This window comes from Fistularia commersonii, chromosome 9 (assembly GCF_037954325.1).
Source record: "Fistularia commersonii isolate RoL2024-O1a breed Wild chromosome 9, RoL_Fcom_v1.0, whole genome shotgun sequence".
NCBI classification, from domain to species: Eukaryota; Metazoa; Chordata; class Actinopteri; order Syngnathiformes; family Fistulariidae; genus Fistularia; species Fistularia commersonii.
Genome location: NC_141292.1, coordinates 6,367,808 through 6,384,646, shown reverse-complemented (window position 1 = coordinate 6,384,646; position 16,839 = coordinate 6,367,808). Strand labels below are relative to the sequence as shown.

The window sequence follows — 16,839 nt, the reverse complement described above, 5'->3', positions numbered from 1 at the left end:
GCCTCAAATTACAGCCATTGATTCCTGCGAGGACAAAGAGGTATTATTTTCTTTGCTGATTTGATTACTGCGAAACATGATATGAATGATATCTATATCGATACGCTAAAGCAGGCCTGATAAATAATTGTTCTGCTCTAGATCCGCTCGATCTATAATAATATCTGCATTGGAGTTGAGAAAGGGGTGAAATCTAATGCCGTCAACACGTTTTGACAGTAGAAAGTTTACTGCTGTCGCCCCCCAGCGGAATGCGGGGAATTGCACGGAGATTTCCTAAGGAAATACAGGAGATCATCCTCATCCTCCCCCTGCGGAGCTCGGCGGTAGGGAAAAGCCTCGCCGTGGTGAACCGACACACCGGGGAAGACAGCGAGGGGGGGACACAGGAGATACAGCCCTCCCCGACCTGCAGAGGACCGTCGATCGTTCCGCAAACATGGGGAACCGGGGAATGGAGGATCTGATTCCTCTGGTGAACCGCCTGCAGGATGCTTTCTCCGCGATCGGTCAAAACGCGAGTCTGGATCTGCCGCAGATCGCCGTGGTGGGCGGCCAGAGTGCCGGGAAGAGCTCGGTGTTGGAGAACTTCGTCGGGAAGTGAGTAGCTCCTGCGGGTTGCAGTGTGTGTCGGTACATCACGCAAACGGCCGCATTATCTTTCCCTTTGACAGTTTGCCCGGTCCCCATCCCCCCCCTGCCCCGTTCCCTGAGAGCTCCGGAATCCTCACAGCACCGGTGTCATCCCTTTTTTTTCCGCTCCGCTTTGCATTTGAATGCAGAATTTCGACAATGAAATTATTTTGTTGCCCTTACATCAGTCCTTATTGTAGTTTCTGTTTTGACTGCTGTGTGACGAATTCAGGGATTTCTTAAATATAAATTTATAATGTCTTTAAACCGCTTCTAGACACGAATTATTTGCAGGGAGAGTTTTAACACCGACTTCCTGCCGATGGGGCAGTTTGGTTGAAGATAAGTTCTTGTTTGTGGGCTACCGTTTTGTTGTTAAAATCAGAACTGGGCAAGGAGGACACTGCTTGCTGTCTGCGGTGAGGCAAACACACTCACTCTCTTCCTGTCAGCGGTGATGCTGCTAAAAAAACAGAGGGGAGGGGAACAAATCTGATCCGCTGTGCTGCATGATGACCTTGCAGAGAGAGGAAGGCATAAAGAGTGAATCCACCTGAGCTTTGAGCCCTTCTGGTAGAGCTCATCCATCTGTCTGCATGTAAACACCACCGGCCATATTCAGCAACCAGACTAGCTTTTAACATTTTAACTTGTTCCCTGTATCTCCAGGATTCATTGTTTTACATAGGTTAGTGTGTTTCTGAATTAATCCCTGTCTAACCAGAGTAGGAATGTATGCACACAGGAGTAAGGGCCTTCATCAGAAGGCCTTCACATCAGAATGCATCAAGTTCCAAGGGGAACAAACAGATCTATAAAGGCTGCAGTTTTACTCAAGATTACGAAAGGTTGTATAGCTTTCATTTAGATGCAATTGGACGCATACATGTCCGGGACCCTCATAGTCATGGCTAGGAGCTGTGTTTGGTTGGCAGTAGAAGTGAATTCCTTACCACATGGCGACAGTGCTAATCCCTGTCTTAGCAGGTAGTAGGTGAGGCACGCCTTCTGTTTACATGTCAGGTTACTGTGCACGTGACCCTGGCTGAGTGAGCAGCATAATGTACATGCATAAAGTAGATGGTATTGATTTTCTTAAAAAAATGGACCTGAGTGATCATCGTACGAGAAAGCTGATGAGGAAATTTGCCAGTTTTGAATTTGATCCAAAAACCTTTTACAAGCTGATTGGTTTGATGAGATCTTGTCACTTTGTCATTTGTTTAAAAGCGCGATCATTTTAAAGTTTTCTGTAATATTAGTTCTAAAAATATGTCTTCATGCTTATCAGCTGGACCCCATTGTGCTGCTTCCTCTCCACTGTATCCATGGCAACAGCTTCTTCCCAATTACAGCGTTATACTCAGGGGAACAGTGGTTCACAGGCTGATTGTAGACTAACAAGGAAAGAAAGAAACATTATGAAAGGGAAATGTGATAATAGAATGTAGCCTTCAGCGGTAAATCAGATTCTCTGTGACTGATGTGTTAGACCTGTGACGGTGAAGAAATTATTGTGACAACGAATTTATTCACAAGCACAGCTGTGGTGATGTTGTTTATGTCCTCCAGTCCTCCGTTTCGAGTCTTACGTCCCATCTCTTGCAGTTTCTTTGTTCATTTGTTTGTTTAGTTAGCCTAAAACAACAGATCTATCGCCAATACATTGTGTTTACACGTATCCTCCCACCGTTGCTTCGAATTCAAACAGTCTTACTGGTGCTATTTGCCTCAGTCAACACGATCGCAGAGCTGCCATTTGTGTGCATTTGTCTGGTTAGAAATTTAAAATAAATTGTTTTTCAATAATTTCTATTTCTAATTTCTTACGTTTTGAAAGAAATCACCCAAGATACACAGCTCATATATTGACTGTGTCCCTGCATGACGAGAAATTTTATATTATTTAGGAAGTTGGGGAAATGATCCTAGAAGCAGCTTTGAGAAGCATTAACTCTACAGAGTTAAATCTTATGCGAATATATAATCTCGGTAATTTGAGATGATTTTAACTTTTTGATAACGATCCAAACATGTACTTCAAATCATTTTCTCTATTCTTGTGTTTAATGTAATTTCTTGAAGGAAACGTCTCACTCATTTTAAGAACATTCTGTGATGATTTTCAGGTACATTCTATCTCATTTGTAATTTTATGCTTTAATTTTTAGGTAATTTCTTGTTGATCAAACTATAAGTTAAAATTACGAGTGCAAAAAAGATTAATCAGACAATGTCTCAAGGAGATATCTTACTCCTTACTACTTCCTGCTCTGCCCTCAGAAGCAAGCTGTATTGCATGGATTTAGCAGTGATGCAGCAGCAGATATTAGCTGCTCCTGCTTTTGTTCTCCCTGCATATGTAGTTGCAACTTGAGGTTTGCACTGAAGATCAATACCAGAGTATAGAAGTCTTCTGAATATGCCGAATGGGAGAGACAGGCTTGGGTAGTGCAATACAGTCAGTGAAATAGAACAAAATGGATATGAATACTCCAGTCACATTTGAATGTTTCTGTATGGAATATAACTAGCAACCCTTGAGTCTAATCTGTGACTGAAACACGATGGCCTTCTCCCAGTTGGAATACATGTGAATCATGCTATTGCAGTGGGCTTTACTGGAGTATTATGGTGACAAGGACAAAGGCGGCGTTGTGCTTTGCTGGAAAACATTTAAGGACACTAATCAAGTTTGTGCATCCACCTTCATGCTGTGCCCTTCATCTTTTGTTGATCCCGGTCCCTCAATGTGCCCCTCTGGCAGAGCTGCCGTTCTGCTTTCTGTTTGCTGATGCTGATTTCAGCTCCACTCACCCTCCAAAGACTTATCTGTCATATTCAGTGAAACTCAGTTTAAAGGTGCTTTATGCCCATGAAGTGTAAAATTGAGGCCAGGCAGTACAAAGAAAAATGACTACAACGATAAAATGCTTAGGCTTGAAAAAACAATGGCAAATATAAAACAAATATATGAAATGTCCGTTGTGTATATTACAGGTCAGTTCCACTTTGCTTCAATTCAATACCTGAATGCAAGAATGCATTCCTGAATGCAACAGGATTTTGCTCATTACTGAGAAATTCCTTTCTAGAGCCAACCACTTTCTATGTTATTCATTCCTACAATTAGGAGAAAACTGATAAGTCATTAATCATCCCTGAGTTTATGGAAGACATGAATTTTAAATGCTTCAATGATAACTAACATTTACAGATTTTTTTGCAGATATGTTTTCTTTTGCTTGTTTTTATAGAAAAACGGCATATTATTTCAAAGCCTTACCTATCATAACAAAAGTCTGATTGTGTTCACCTGGCATTTCCTGGATGACAATGCCTGCGAAAATAAATAACACAATTGAAACTAGCTATGTGCACAAAGCACTCCCCACAAATTGCTCTTTATCTCTGTCAACCAGTCTGTCACTTTTCCTCCCTTGAGTTTAATTACCATGGAATAGACCGGTCTCTGGAAATTTGCAGAGACATCAGGGAAAAACCTTAGTTCAGGTGGTTAAGGATGTTAACTACATTTGTATCAATCAAATTGAAATAAAATTACATGCATGAGTTTTTTTTTAATTGAGAGAAATACATAATGTCGAGGAAAAAGCTAAAGAAATAATAGAAGAGATGAATCCTGAATGATCCTGAAGAGATGATTCAATTTCAACAACAGTAACAAGGAAAGGCACTAAAAGATACAACAACAAAAATCTTTTTTCTGCTCAGTATTAAACTCAGTTTGCTAAGTTATACATGCGTTGTGCGACATTTCTATACACTGTATTTCTCCACTTGTCTGAATTTCATATTTATATTAGTATTCTTCTTATACTACAATTCAATCCCTTCTCCACATATTTGTACAAATCATAGTCTTCTTCTTCTTTTCCCATCAGCTGTGCCCTCCAGGTGTTGCCACGGCAAATCGTTGACACAAATTGGATACCGCAAACAAAAACCTCAACTGCCAACCAAATTTATCAAAAATTACATCCATAGACTAAAGTGCCTTTTACTTCAATGCCCTGAATTTATTTCCATACTTTATTAGCATTCTAAATGTGCTTGCTTGTTAAGTTGTCCAGAATTTTGTTTCAGCACCATGGATAGTTCCACAACCCAACCGTCCGAATAGGGGATGCTAAAGCTTAAAGAGCACCAACAGCTTAGTGAAAAGGAAAAATAGGATTTTTTTATAACTTATTTGTGTATCAAGTATTTTTTGCCTCGATATTGTGTGGTTTGGCTTCATAATATGTTGGTAAAGATATTTCTGAATGGTGTAATGAAGGAAAGTCAAAACCAATATCATGCTTCGTGGGATTTTTTTGCCACAAATATTGTTCGGCTCAGCTGACTTGCAAAGCGTGAGGGATGAAAGCTGCAAGACAGTCATTTTTCTCTCCCTGCTGCCATTATTATTCAATCCCCCACAAAGAGATTACATCAAATATACTGCATAGTGCTGGTTTCATGTATTACGTAACAGAATGAGTGAAAGCCCCAAGCTTTCTGAGGAGTCTTTGCAGCACCAGTTCCATGAACCATGAGGAGCTCATAATCTATCTTTTTTTCCTTTGAAAAAAAAAAAACAAACAAACTGAAGCATAAATAATGAGAAAGACAGTTCAATGTCTCATAGAGATAAATGTATTACTTATCTTCTTCATATAAACCAACGCTTATGTTTTGCTAAGTCTTATGTATAATCTTGCTTTTTCTGACAAATTCTCATAGTGGGATTTGTAATTTTTGACTAACTTTGGATTAGTTCACTGCTGAATTTCATGTAATTATTTTCTCATAATTTAGACAATTCCTGATAATGTGCTTGTTTTTGTTTTCGGAATGGGAAATTTTAAATTTTGGTGTGGAAACAATAAAATTAAGTTACTGGGAAAAAAAAAGTTGAGCCAATTTGCAGAAATAAATCAACATTGTTGTCAGAAAACAAACAAGAAAGAAAAAAAGACAACAGAGCAGAATGAAACACACAAAAACAGGATAAATGTATATTATATGTATATATTTCACTGCTGCTGTCACTTGAGATCACTTCATCCACAACTTTGGCTGTTCACCATTACAAGAACTGGTTGGTTCCCCCTAGAACTGGCAGTCCCAAAGGATCTTGGCTTAGTCATCTTGGATCACCTTTGACAGTGTCTTCAACCTTAATCTTGGGACCTCCAGCCCATACTCTGTACAGATGTTCCTGTGCAGGATGGTAGCCACCTGCGTTATGACACGCTATGTTCCCTATCAGCATCTTACACCCTGCTAGTATATGCTTGATTCCCTAAGGGGCATTTTTGCACAGCCCACACCTTGTCTTGTGATTTACATCTACATTGAATATTAGACAGATGTAACATGATTTAGCAGGGTGGTTTTCGGGGAAAAAAATACAATGATTATCTGTTATTTGTAGAAAAGACTCAGAGAAAGTCTCATTGCGCTGGAATCAAAATCAATGTAAAATGGAGCTGTTTAACCATGTATTGAATCGAAAGCAAAAAATTGACACAGCAGGAGTGAGAGATAAGGTAAGAGAGGAGACTATTTGTTCTATCACTGCTGCAGAGGATTAGCACTAATCTCTGTCCAGGCTGCAGCGTGCCTGCATTACAATCTACCAATGCCGTTGGTCAAATCTGGATGACCACCAGCCATCAAGATTCCCTTCGATTAGCTTTAGCTTTCACTTCATTCAAAACAAAGTGGGTATACGCACGCACATGCTTCTCCAAAACGTCATATCCCGGATACGAGACATTAGTTTTGCTGTGAGGGAAAATTACCTGATAGTGACACACAAGATTAGGACACATTAAACCAGGATTAGATAAGGCTCAGAGGGAGACTGCAAATCGGAAGTGATGTGACGCACATGAATTGACATACAGAGCAGCTGAAGTCTGTGTCAGCTTGCTATCATTATCGTTGTTGATGTTTTTTTTTCACATTTATAAGGAAAAATATACTGGCAATAGAGGGGACAATTTGTAGACACACAAAACCGTAAACAACCTCACATTTTAGGGGAACAGACAAAGCTTTTACAAGGTGCAAAAAAAGAAGTTGACATACGAGCAAAAAGAAAAAGAAGCTAATGTAAGGATTTGTTTTTCGAATGAAAGGTTAGTACAGGCAACCATAAAACAAGTTTATTTACAAGGCATATTTAAAGACAGTTCACCCAATAATATAATCACCCACTTCAAAGCGCTATACAAAAATATAGATACACATATGTAGCACATATACATACATGCATGCCTGTACATAAACACAAGTTGTTGTTTTGTAATTTAATTTAAAAGGCTAAATGCAAGTTCAACCTGAGACAACTACAGTATTATCTGCCAAATGGAAGCTTAATGCAGATTTTCAACATGTGCAGTTACTACAAAACACAGCTGTATTGTAATCCCTAAACATACACTCTCCCACGCTTCCATTGTGTGTGACCGTATTATTTTACTTTATTTTATTTTTGAATCAACCTATATTTAACTTGGAGATTAAAATCTCTTTTTTAAGTGTGTCCTCACCGAGACAGGTAGCAACGCGTTTAATAGTCACAACAAAGATAAAGACAGACAATGAGCAGCCATACTCATCACAAAAATAAAAATTGATCAAAGTATCAAAATTTCTGGTACTGGTTCTGGTTGGGATCAGTAAGACTCCATAAGTCCAGTAGACATCTAAAAACAGACTTGTCTGCATCTGAGTCATTCATCTCGTGAGTCAAAACATCTAGGGAGACCAGGCCTTCAAGTATCAGGTTTTTCTGTTGTTCATTCCAGGTAAAGGGAGCAACAAACATAAATGCTCTTTTTCCCACCTGACCTCCGACTCTAAGAACAAACATCGAGAGAAAATCCAGAGAACAAAGTTGAAATGCTTCAAGGGTTCCTTGCACAGATGAGGGTGAGAAGGTAGAGGGAGAGAAAACTGAGAATAGCCTTATAAATTAAAATCCACCAATACTTTAGACTACATGTAGATGATAAAGATCATCCGAGGTGAGGTGTGCATATACACACAGCCACAGTTCCAAGACCAACATGAAAATATCAGCAAACAGCCTAATTTTTGAACTGAAAGGAGGGTTAACCCTTTGATGCTTTTTAAAACATTTTGTTCTTGATCATAGAGTTTGCAGAGGACAGGATGATGCAGCAAAGTGCAGCTGAATCTTACTGCAAGGTGCTTGCAGGAAAAATAATGATGTTTAATTGATTGTTCTCTGGCTAAAAACATTTGCATTAACTTGCTATTAGGAGGTTGAATCATATGGAAGAATGGTAGAACATTTAAATTATTGATTTGTATAAGGACATGGGTTTGATTATGAATAATACTATATATAAGAAAGGGAGAGAATGATGCTTCGGCATAATCAGCAATGCAGTCTAGTATATTTCAAAAGTCTAAAATATCATTTTTTTTTTCGCTTTGACAACTCTCTAATTATTTTAAGTGAATTACCCACTGAATATCAGGCTTAATCCTTGTTGTTGAAAATGATTAGATGATGGATTCATGGGTCATGTTCAAGCAAAATTGTACATTTAATTTTTCGATCTGGAAGATAATAAATCCACAAAACAGTATTACTGTCAGACAATTTTTCAGATAAATGATATATATATTGCTTTGCCCACGTATCCAGTCTAGCATAAAGTCAGAAGGCAGGGTGCCTTGACAATCACAAATCAAAAGTGCATTATATCCTTGTGTGCTGACATATCCTGCATTGCAATGCACAAAGTAGAAGATTAGCAAAATGTATCTACACCATTGCAGGAGACTGCACAGTAACCAATGCCTTCCAGGAAATTAAAGGGTGAGCGTACATATTCATAATTGAAAATAACAGATGTTCAGCAGCTTGTATTGTGCTGTGTAATAGATTATGTCCAAAAGCTAAATCACACTAATAGCTAAAAGACAACCGTATCCCCAGTTACATCTCAGCTCATGACATGTTTCTCTAGACTTTGCTGCGGGTTCAAACAGCGGCCTCCTGTATTTCTTATCCTGTCAATGTTTGAGAACTGAGTGATTCTCCAAATCCACATAGAGGGAGTTCTCTGTGTTGCATTTAAATGCCTTTTTTACACTGTAGATGAAAAGCTGCAGAAAACCCAATCTGCTGTACCCCCCACCCCAAACACACACACACTCACACTATTTTGATTGCCATTTGCCTATATAAAGATGAGAAAATTAAAAGAAAGGTTTGTAAAAAGGAATCATATAAAGAAATTTCCTAAAACCTATTTTTTGGCAAAGATTTTTGGCCCCTTGTAGAGGCAGTGTAACAGTACTCATTTTCATTATAAGACATTTAAACCCCGGTTCGACCATTTACAATATATATATATATATATATATATATATATACACACACACACACGCACACACACACACACACACACACACACACACACACACACACACATATATATCAGAACCTATATATATATATGTATGTATGTATGTATGTATGTATATACACACACATATATATGTGTGTGTGTGTGTGTGTGTGTGTGTGTGTGTGTGTATATATATATATATATGGATTTCTCTTTTCATGAGAAACAAATCGTGTTATATCTGTTATTGACAAACTACTCTTGGTATTAATCTGACATATTTCTTGCAACACAGTTGTGCTTGCATTTAGTCCTGCTTGTTGTTTGTCATACAGGGATTTCCTTCCGCGTGGTTCTGGCATCGTTACCCGCCGACCTTTGGTTTTGCAGCTGATGAACTCTTCCACAGGTAAACAGACAAAGGAGAAACACACAAAGACATAAAAGAAAGGGGGCACAGTTTTCAGCTCCCACGGATGTCGACCCTCCTCAGAGGTTAAATATGTCTCCCTCACAAAGGAAAACTGTCCCTCAACTTCTTTTCCATTCCAGTTGTTTCCTGACAACACTATCGTGTTGCCATAGTTGCACATCTTGTAGTTCAAACTGTCATGGCTACAGAGTGTTTGTACAGCTATAAACCAGTCTTGTAAATTCATATTCTAAGTATTTTCAAACTCAATCTGACAGACAAATGCCTCATGATAAATAATTATCCTTGGATGACCTCATTCATTCTATTATTCTATTATTTGTTATTTATATATGTCTTGATGTCTCATTGTGTTTAAATGTCTTAATTTGTTGATGTTGGTGTAAATGTGATACTTACACACAAATTGAAAATGAGGATCATAATAATACAGTTTCCTTTTGCATTTTTTGCTCTTCTTATTTCCTTCATTTTGTTTCTTTCTTTGTATATTCCTTATCGTCCTCCGCTTTCCAGAGTTTGCAGAGTTTCTCCACTGTAAAGGCAAAAAGTTCACAGATTTTGACGAGGTCAGGCAGGAGATCGAGGCGGAAACCGACCGCATCACCGGTGCCAACAAGGGTATCTCCCCCGTGCCCATCAACTTGCGGGTTTACTCCCCACATGGTGAGGAAACGCAACTCTCCATCCATGTCCTTGCGCTGCACTGGCAATCAAAGCGTGTAAGTGAAGTTTTAGCGCAGCTAAAACATATCTTAACATATCTTTAATTCCTCATAGTACTCAACCTGACTCTGGTGGACCTGCCGGGAATGACCAAGGTGCCCGTGGGCGACCAGCCGGCAGATATCGAGTCCCAGATCAAAGATATGCTGATGCAGTTTGTCACCAAGGAGAACTGCCTGTTACTGGCAGTCTCCCCGGCCAATTCTGATCTTGCCAACTCCGATGCTTTAAAGATTGCCAAAGAGGTCGACCCTCAGGGTGAGCGCATGCGCAGAAAAAGTTTGCTGAAACCAGAACTTCACTTGTGCTGTACTATGTATGTTTAGATATACAATGTGCTTTTCCACATATCAAAGAGGAGTACTGCATAATCTTTCTAAAGATGTTTAATAGATGTTACCTATACATTTTGAAATTTTTACCTATAATTAATGAAATACAAATGGATTGTATAAATCTGACTACTTTATCCAGCTACAACTTTAAACTCTTGTCAACACGTAAATGCATCAGATGAAAAGGTGTAATGCAAAATTCTGATAATAATGCATTCTCTTTTCTGTTTAGAGTGAGAGCTAATGATAAGGCATTAAAATCCAATTATAATTAGGTGAACTAATGTCTCACACCTCAAGGCTTTCTCATTTGTGTTAGATAGGAAAATTGTGAATATCAAATTCTGAAGAATAGACTGCTAGAAAAAAAGTTTTTTTAAATCGTTATTGTAACTTAACTGTTTATTTAACTGTCCACATAAAAGCTGCATCTGTGCTTTGAGAGTTTACACACTGTCAATCGCAACATGCACATTGTGTCAACAAAACTGTTTACATTAACGTTTGCACTTTTTCTTTCAGCTTGCACATCCATTAGTGTTTGCATTTTTGTGCACTGTTTACATGTGGCCGTAACAGTCTGTTTCCTATTTATTTATTACTTCCTATCCGGATTCACTGCGGACAGCAAAATAAGAATTTCATTGTACAGGGAAACACATTTCCAGACCGTACACATGACACTAAACTAAACTTTGAAACATGAATAAATATGCGCATGTATGCTTTTAGGAATGAGGACCATCGGCGTGATCACCAAGCTGGACCTGATGGACGAGGGGACAGATGCAAAGGACATCCTGGAGAATAAGCTGCTTCCGCTCAGGAGGGGTGAGTTGGCGCGTTGAGCCAAAACTTCAGGGCCCCTGCAGTGACACGCTGTTTCCCTCTTGTGGTTGCAAAGGAGTCGTACACAGACGGAGGGAACAGAGAGGAAGGCATGAAGGGAACATGGTGTAAGAAAACAATACTGAGTGGTAAATCCAGGGAGAGACAGAGAGGTAGAGAAAAAGTATTTTGGAGCAGAGCTTGCATATACTTGAAGGCTGCCCTTTATTACAATGTGCTGATGTAGTGGTTTTCTTTTCCGTTTGCACTTGGTTAGGACCCAGGCATCTGTTTTTGAACATTTTCCATGTCCTTTATTTCTTATGGTTTTCCTTCTCCTTTTCTCCGCGTCTGCCTGGCTAATGCTGTCTAATAGTTCACATTTACAAGCCTGCTGGCTCTCACAGTTGCTCTAGTTATGGAGCATGAAAAACCTTCTAACTGAGTAATGCATGAGAAAGCTTAACTGGAGGTGAAATGGGATCTGCTTGACCTGAACTCTCTTGGTTGTTTCCCTTTTCTGACTTAAAAACTTTTGACAGCGACATACAGACATTCACATGCATTTCTGCTTCTTCTTTTTCCCTTCTTTCCACCATTCATACTAGATTATTTTCTTTAATCCCGTGTATTTTAAACTATGCAAAGACTTATGGAACACATTTTAAGTGGTTTAGGTCTTGGAGAGGCGACCGAGACTGGGTTTGGCTGCTCAAACTCAGTTCATATGTAGAAAATAAAAAGTCCTGCGAAATCCCAGACTTCTCTAATAGAAGACTGTAGTACACTCCAGTCACATTACCAGTGTGACCACAAGCCTTAAATCTTTTCCAGCCTTCTTTATAGAATTTCAAGAATTAGAAAAACAGTCGGACTGTTTAAATGACATTGCTGCTGTTAATCCGTCTCTAATTCATCATGTCCAGGTTACATCGGTGTGGTGAACAGGAGTCAGAAAGACATAGATGGAAGGAAGGACATCAATGCTGCTATGGCTGCAGAGAGAAAGTTCTTTCTCTCTCACCCCGGGTACAGACATCTAGCTGACCGGATGGGCACGCCGTACCTGCAGAAAATCCTCAATCAGGTGTGAATAGGAGCAAAAGAGAATCAACTTTTCAATATTTTTTCAATGTTTTTAACTTGACCTCTGAACTGCACAGCAACTGACCAATCACATCCGTGACACCCTGCCGAATCTGCGGGCCAAGCTGCAGAGCCAGCTTCTCTCCATAGAGAAGGAGGTCGAAGAGTACAAGAACTTTAGACCCGACGATCCGTCTCGCAAGACCAAGGCGCTGCTTCAGTGAGTAGATGAAGGAGCTTTTCAAATTATGCATATGCGTTATTACATATATAGAAAACTGTTGTTTTGAATTTGTTCCTGTGCAGAATGGTGCAGCAGTTCTCCGTGGACTTCGAGAAATGCATAGAGGGCTCTGGAGACCAGATTGATACGGCCGAGCTGTCAGGGGGCGCAAGGATCAACCGCATCTTCCATGAACGCTTCCCCTTTGAACTGGTCAAGGTGCGTCTTTGCTGGATAGTGTGACCTCGATTGTGCAAAAGATTCCTAAATCAGTATTATAGATGACACTTCTGCATTTTAAGTCAAATAACAAAATCAACTTAACAACACCCAAAAAAGCTACTCCAACAAATGCATATTTAACATTGACTTGGTTACTGTCATGTTTTCATATGACAAAAACAACTGGCATAGAATCTAATTTCAATCGTAATACAGGTATATTCAAAGTGCAAAAGATTTCAACTTCTATCCATATTTTTTGGTCTATTCATAGTAATGTATGCTGTGGCTGAAAAAACGCGGGCCTGAAGCCATGCTGGTTCTGTCGTGTTATCTCCATTATGATCTCCATGCAGCGTTAGACCTTAAAACATTGTGGATTTGTCCGTTTCTCTCAATATATCCAGAGAAATTACTCTGTTCTCATGGTTGCGCATTGTAATGAGCATTGCAAAACTACAATTCATGTCTCTTCTGTATTGTGAGATTTCATAAAAAGGGTCCAGAATTAAAAGTACAAAAAAAAACACAATATACAACATAGATCTGGCCATTTTTAGATATTTAAATATTATTAGCAATCCAAGTAAAGACAGGAGGGGAGTCTTTTGACCACAGGAAAGTCTCTCTACATCCATTTGCATTTCATCAGTGCTGTTTCCCAGCCTCAAGGGAGGAGGCCTCCCTGTGGACTCCAACTTTCTTTGCTCCCCTTGTACTAGATTAATTACTGCCTCTCTCATATTCTTGCTTGTACGGTCACATCCTCCTTGTTTTTTTTTCTGTCAACATATCCGTCCAGGTCACACACCATCCCCCAGTGTCCTCTAAGTACATCTTTTACATCATTTCTCCTCAGTTATGCCCTTCCTGCATCCACTTTCCTTGTCCTACGGCTCCCTCTAATCCCTTTTACTTCGCCCTCCTTCGCCCTCCTCCTCTCAGACCGCCCCTCACCCTTCCCCCTTCTTTTCCATAGTTTCATCCATTCATCTCCTCCATCCTCCTGTGGTCTTCCACCTCCTAAACTTACCGGCTGTAACCCAGGCACGTTTTCCCCCGAGAAGACAGAGCAGGTTGCTTCCCAACCAGAAGCCGGAGTCAAAACACAGAAAGCCCCACTGTCTGCCAGATACATTAGACGGCAGTTCATCAACAAAAGTATGTAGTGGTGCGGGGAAAAAAAAGAATTGAGATTGATTCTTTGAGAAATAGATTGAAAACAGATTGTTTCGGACGAGCGGATCCGCTCAAAATCTATTGACAGTGCAGGAGCCCGGGAGAAAAGGCGCAACTGTGAGCAGCAAAGACTATTAATGAATATTAATATTTGATATTAATATTAAATATGAAGTGTGTTTCTTCATTAAAAGCTTAAGATTGTTTCAACTGCAGTGCTCATTTACGTTGTCACTTGTAACATAAGTTTACTTGTTATAAGGAGTTACAGTTAGAGGTTGCTTACTGTCATTCACTAAAACATTACATAATTTATATAATTTAGAGAATACATAATGTGTTTAGCTGTATATTTAAATTGATATGAAGAATACATAAGGTCCGAGGCAGAGTGTTGACACATTGTTTTCCGAGGAAAGCAGCCTGTTTCTTGACAAAATAAACAAATTACAAATAAAATTATTTAAAAAAAAAAAACAGATTTAAAATCCAGAGCTAAACATATTTTAAAATGACGGTAAAGCATTGAAAATAAGGGCAGTATGAGGTTCCAGTTGGACAACTATTTGTTTTGTTACTCTCCTCCTCGAGTGAAGAAAACAAAGAATAAATCGAAAAAAAAGGTCACATAGTAGACATGTGAGTGAAACTTCACGCTCATCGTTCACCTTGTTGTCTCTTCTTGTTTATCCAGATGGAGTTCGACGAGAAGGAGCTCCGCAAGGAGATCAGCTATGCCATTAAGAACATTCATGGCATCAGGCACGTCCGTTTTTCACCCCCTTCCTCCCATCTTCTCACTTACTACGTCACTGTCCTCTGTGTCTCAGTCACCTCTGCAGCATCTATCTGTTCTTTACTCTCTAATTAAGATGGCTTGTCTCAGGCTGAGTGTCCTGTTGCATACTGATAAGATTACAGTTCGGTAGAGGAGGTTTGCGATCAGAGGTGACTGCGGGCTGCATGACTGTCTTTCATTCCCTCACGTCCATCTATGCTGGTGTGCCGCCCTCTGTCTGTCATCACTTTGAGTTTTTATGTATGCATGTTTGTGTAAAACTGGATAGAGAATCAACAATGATAACATAATGTTGATTATTATTATTATTATTATTATTATTATTATTATTGTTATTATTGGTGAGTACAATCATCATTATATTAATATTATTGTTATTATTATTATTGATGATTACAATCATCATTATATTAATATTATTATTTCTATTATTATCATTATCATTCTTATACAGTTTACCAGGTTACTTTTTTTTAAATAATAAGCAACTTGAGAATTATTATGAAGAGGTTAAACACATTATCTCTGACACTGACGGATATCTGCTGAGTAAAACCGAAGGTTTCAGTTTCAGGACGGATAACTTAATATTATATTGACATTGTGGTGGACACTAAGGGCTGGGCATTTTGCGCTACAGAAGTTCATTGTTAGCTTTGTTCTGTGTTTCAGGAATAAAGTTTGAACTCGTCCACGGCTCCACCATCTTTTCTCATCGCACGGCATCGGATCACGTTGGGGTCACCAATGTGGTGCGCTGAGGAGAGATGGTGGAGGCGATGACAAGCTCAAACTTTATTCCTGAAATCTAACAAGGAACTACTGTAGACCAAAATGCCCAGGACCTAAACCACGCCCCGACCTCCAGTCCTGTGGGGTGAGAGGCCACGCCTCTTCGTGTCTGCCACAATATTTCCTTGGACATACTGCTATGTATAACATCTTTTCCCCATTTCTATTCCCTCCTCTCCACATCCGTTTATGTTTGTCTTTGGGGAAAAGCTCCCAACATGCAGGGTTGTTTCTTTACAATTAACACTTTTCTCTCTACCCATCCTTCCTCCCTCCCTATTTCTTTCTCTCCACTGCCGTCCTCTGTTTCGGCCCCGCGCCCGTTTCTCTCTCTGACGAGCAGAACTGGCCTCTTCACTCCGGACATGGCCTTTGAGACCATTGTGAAAAGGCAGATTGGGAAGATTAAAGAGCCTTGCACCAAATGTGTGGACATGGTCATTTCTGAGCTAGTCAATACTGTTAGGCAGTGTACAAAAAAGGTAAAAAAAAAAATCAAGTAAACGGTGGATAGCCCTTCTAGCTGTAACTGCAAAGTCCCACTGCTGTTCACGCCCTCCTCCTGTAACCACCTGGCTCACCCCAGCCCTCGTTGTTCTTGGACAGCCGGACTGGAGTGGGCTGTGGCATTCCTGCCTGCCTGCCTACTTTGAATGGGTTTGGCTAGACAGGCTGGCTGTTGTCGAAAGCTGTGCTGAAGGAAACAGTGTGGAAGCTGAGTGGTTATCCGTACATAGTTGCCTATGGGAGTCAAAAATGGTTTAACCTCAGAGACTGTGCGTCTGGTAGTAGACCTGAATCCCGTTGCAAATTTGCCATCTTTTCGGTCGCAATAGACGAACATAGATATTTTTGGTTCATTTAATGTACCACGTACCAACAAGTTTACACTGCATAAATTGCTTTTATCATATTTATGAGGACTTTAGGATCCTCTTCCACCATCCATTTTTTTTTCCTAAATCAACTGCTTCTTCATCATATTCATTTATTATGATTTTTTTTAAAATACTGCTTTTATTACATTACAGTATGAATTAATTCTCCTGAGGAACATCTCATCCCCTTTTGTGCACAAAAACAAATTATTGTTTGGGAACCATTAAATAGGCAGCCATGTTGGGTGACTTCAGCATCCAGACGTCTTGCGTTAGAGACCGCAGCCGTGGACCAGCAGCCATCAG

General features: G+C 39.6%; 1 protein-coding gene across 12 annotated transcripts in view; it reads left to right on the top strand.

Annotated features, from left to right (window-relative positions):
• Window positions 1-272: 272 nt before the first annotated feature.
• The window catches only part of dnm1a (dynamin 1a), a 51,886-nt gene continuing 35,319 nt past the window's right edge, over window positions 273-16,839 (top strand). For 9 of the 12 annotated variants that reach the window (XM_086152156.1, XM_086152154.1, XM_086152157.1 and 6 more), the window contains exons 1-10: window positions 273-600; window positions 9,368-9,441; window positions 9,982-10,131; window positions 10,246-10,449; window positions 11,259-11,357; window positions 12,281-12,441; window positions 12,518-12,660; window positions 12,747-12,882; window positions 14,759-14,826; window positions 15,999-16,137. In XM_086152156.1, coding sequence (XP_086008282.1) covers window positions 440-600; window positions 9,368-9,441; window positions 9,982-10,131; window positions 10,246-10,449; window positions 11,259-11,357; window positions 12,281-12,441; window positions 12,518-12,660; window positions 12,747-12,882; window positions 14,759-14,826; window positions 15,999-16,137 — 1,335 coding nt within the window. In that variant the 5' untranslated portion in view covers window positions 273-439. The remainder of the gene's footprint in view (window positions 601-9,367; window positions 9,442-9,981; window positions 10,132-10,245; window positions 10,450-11,258; window positions 11,358-12,280; window positions 12,442-12,517; window positions 12,661-12,746; window positions 12,883-14,758; window positions 14,827-15,998; window positions 16,138-16,839) is intronic. The other 3 variants (XM_086152155.1, XM_086152158.1, XM_086152146.1) reach the window with 1 other exon arrangement.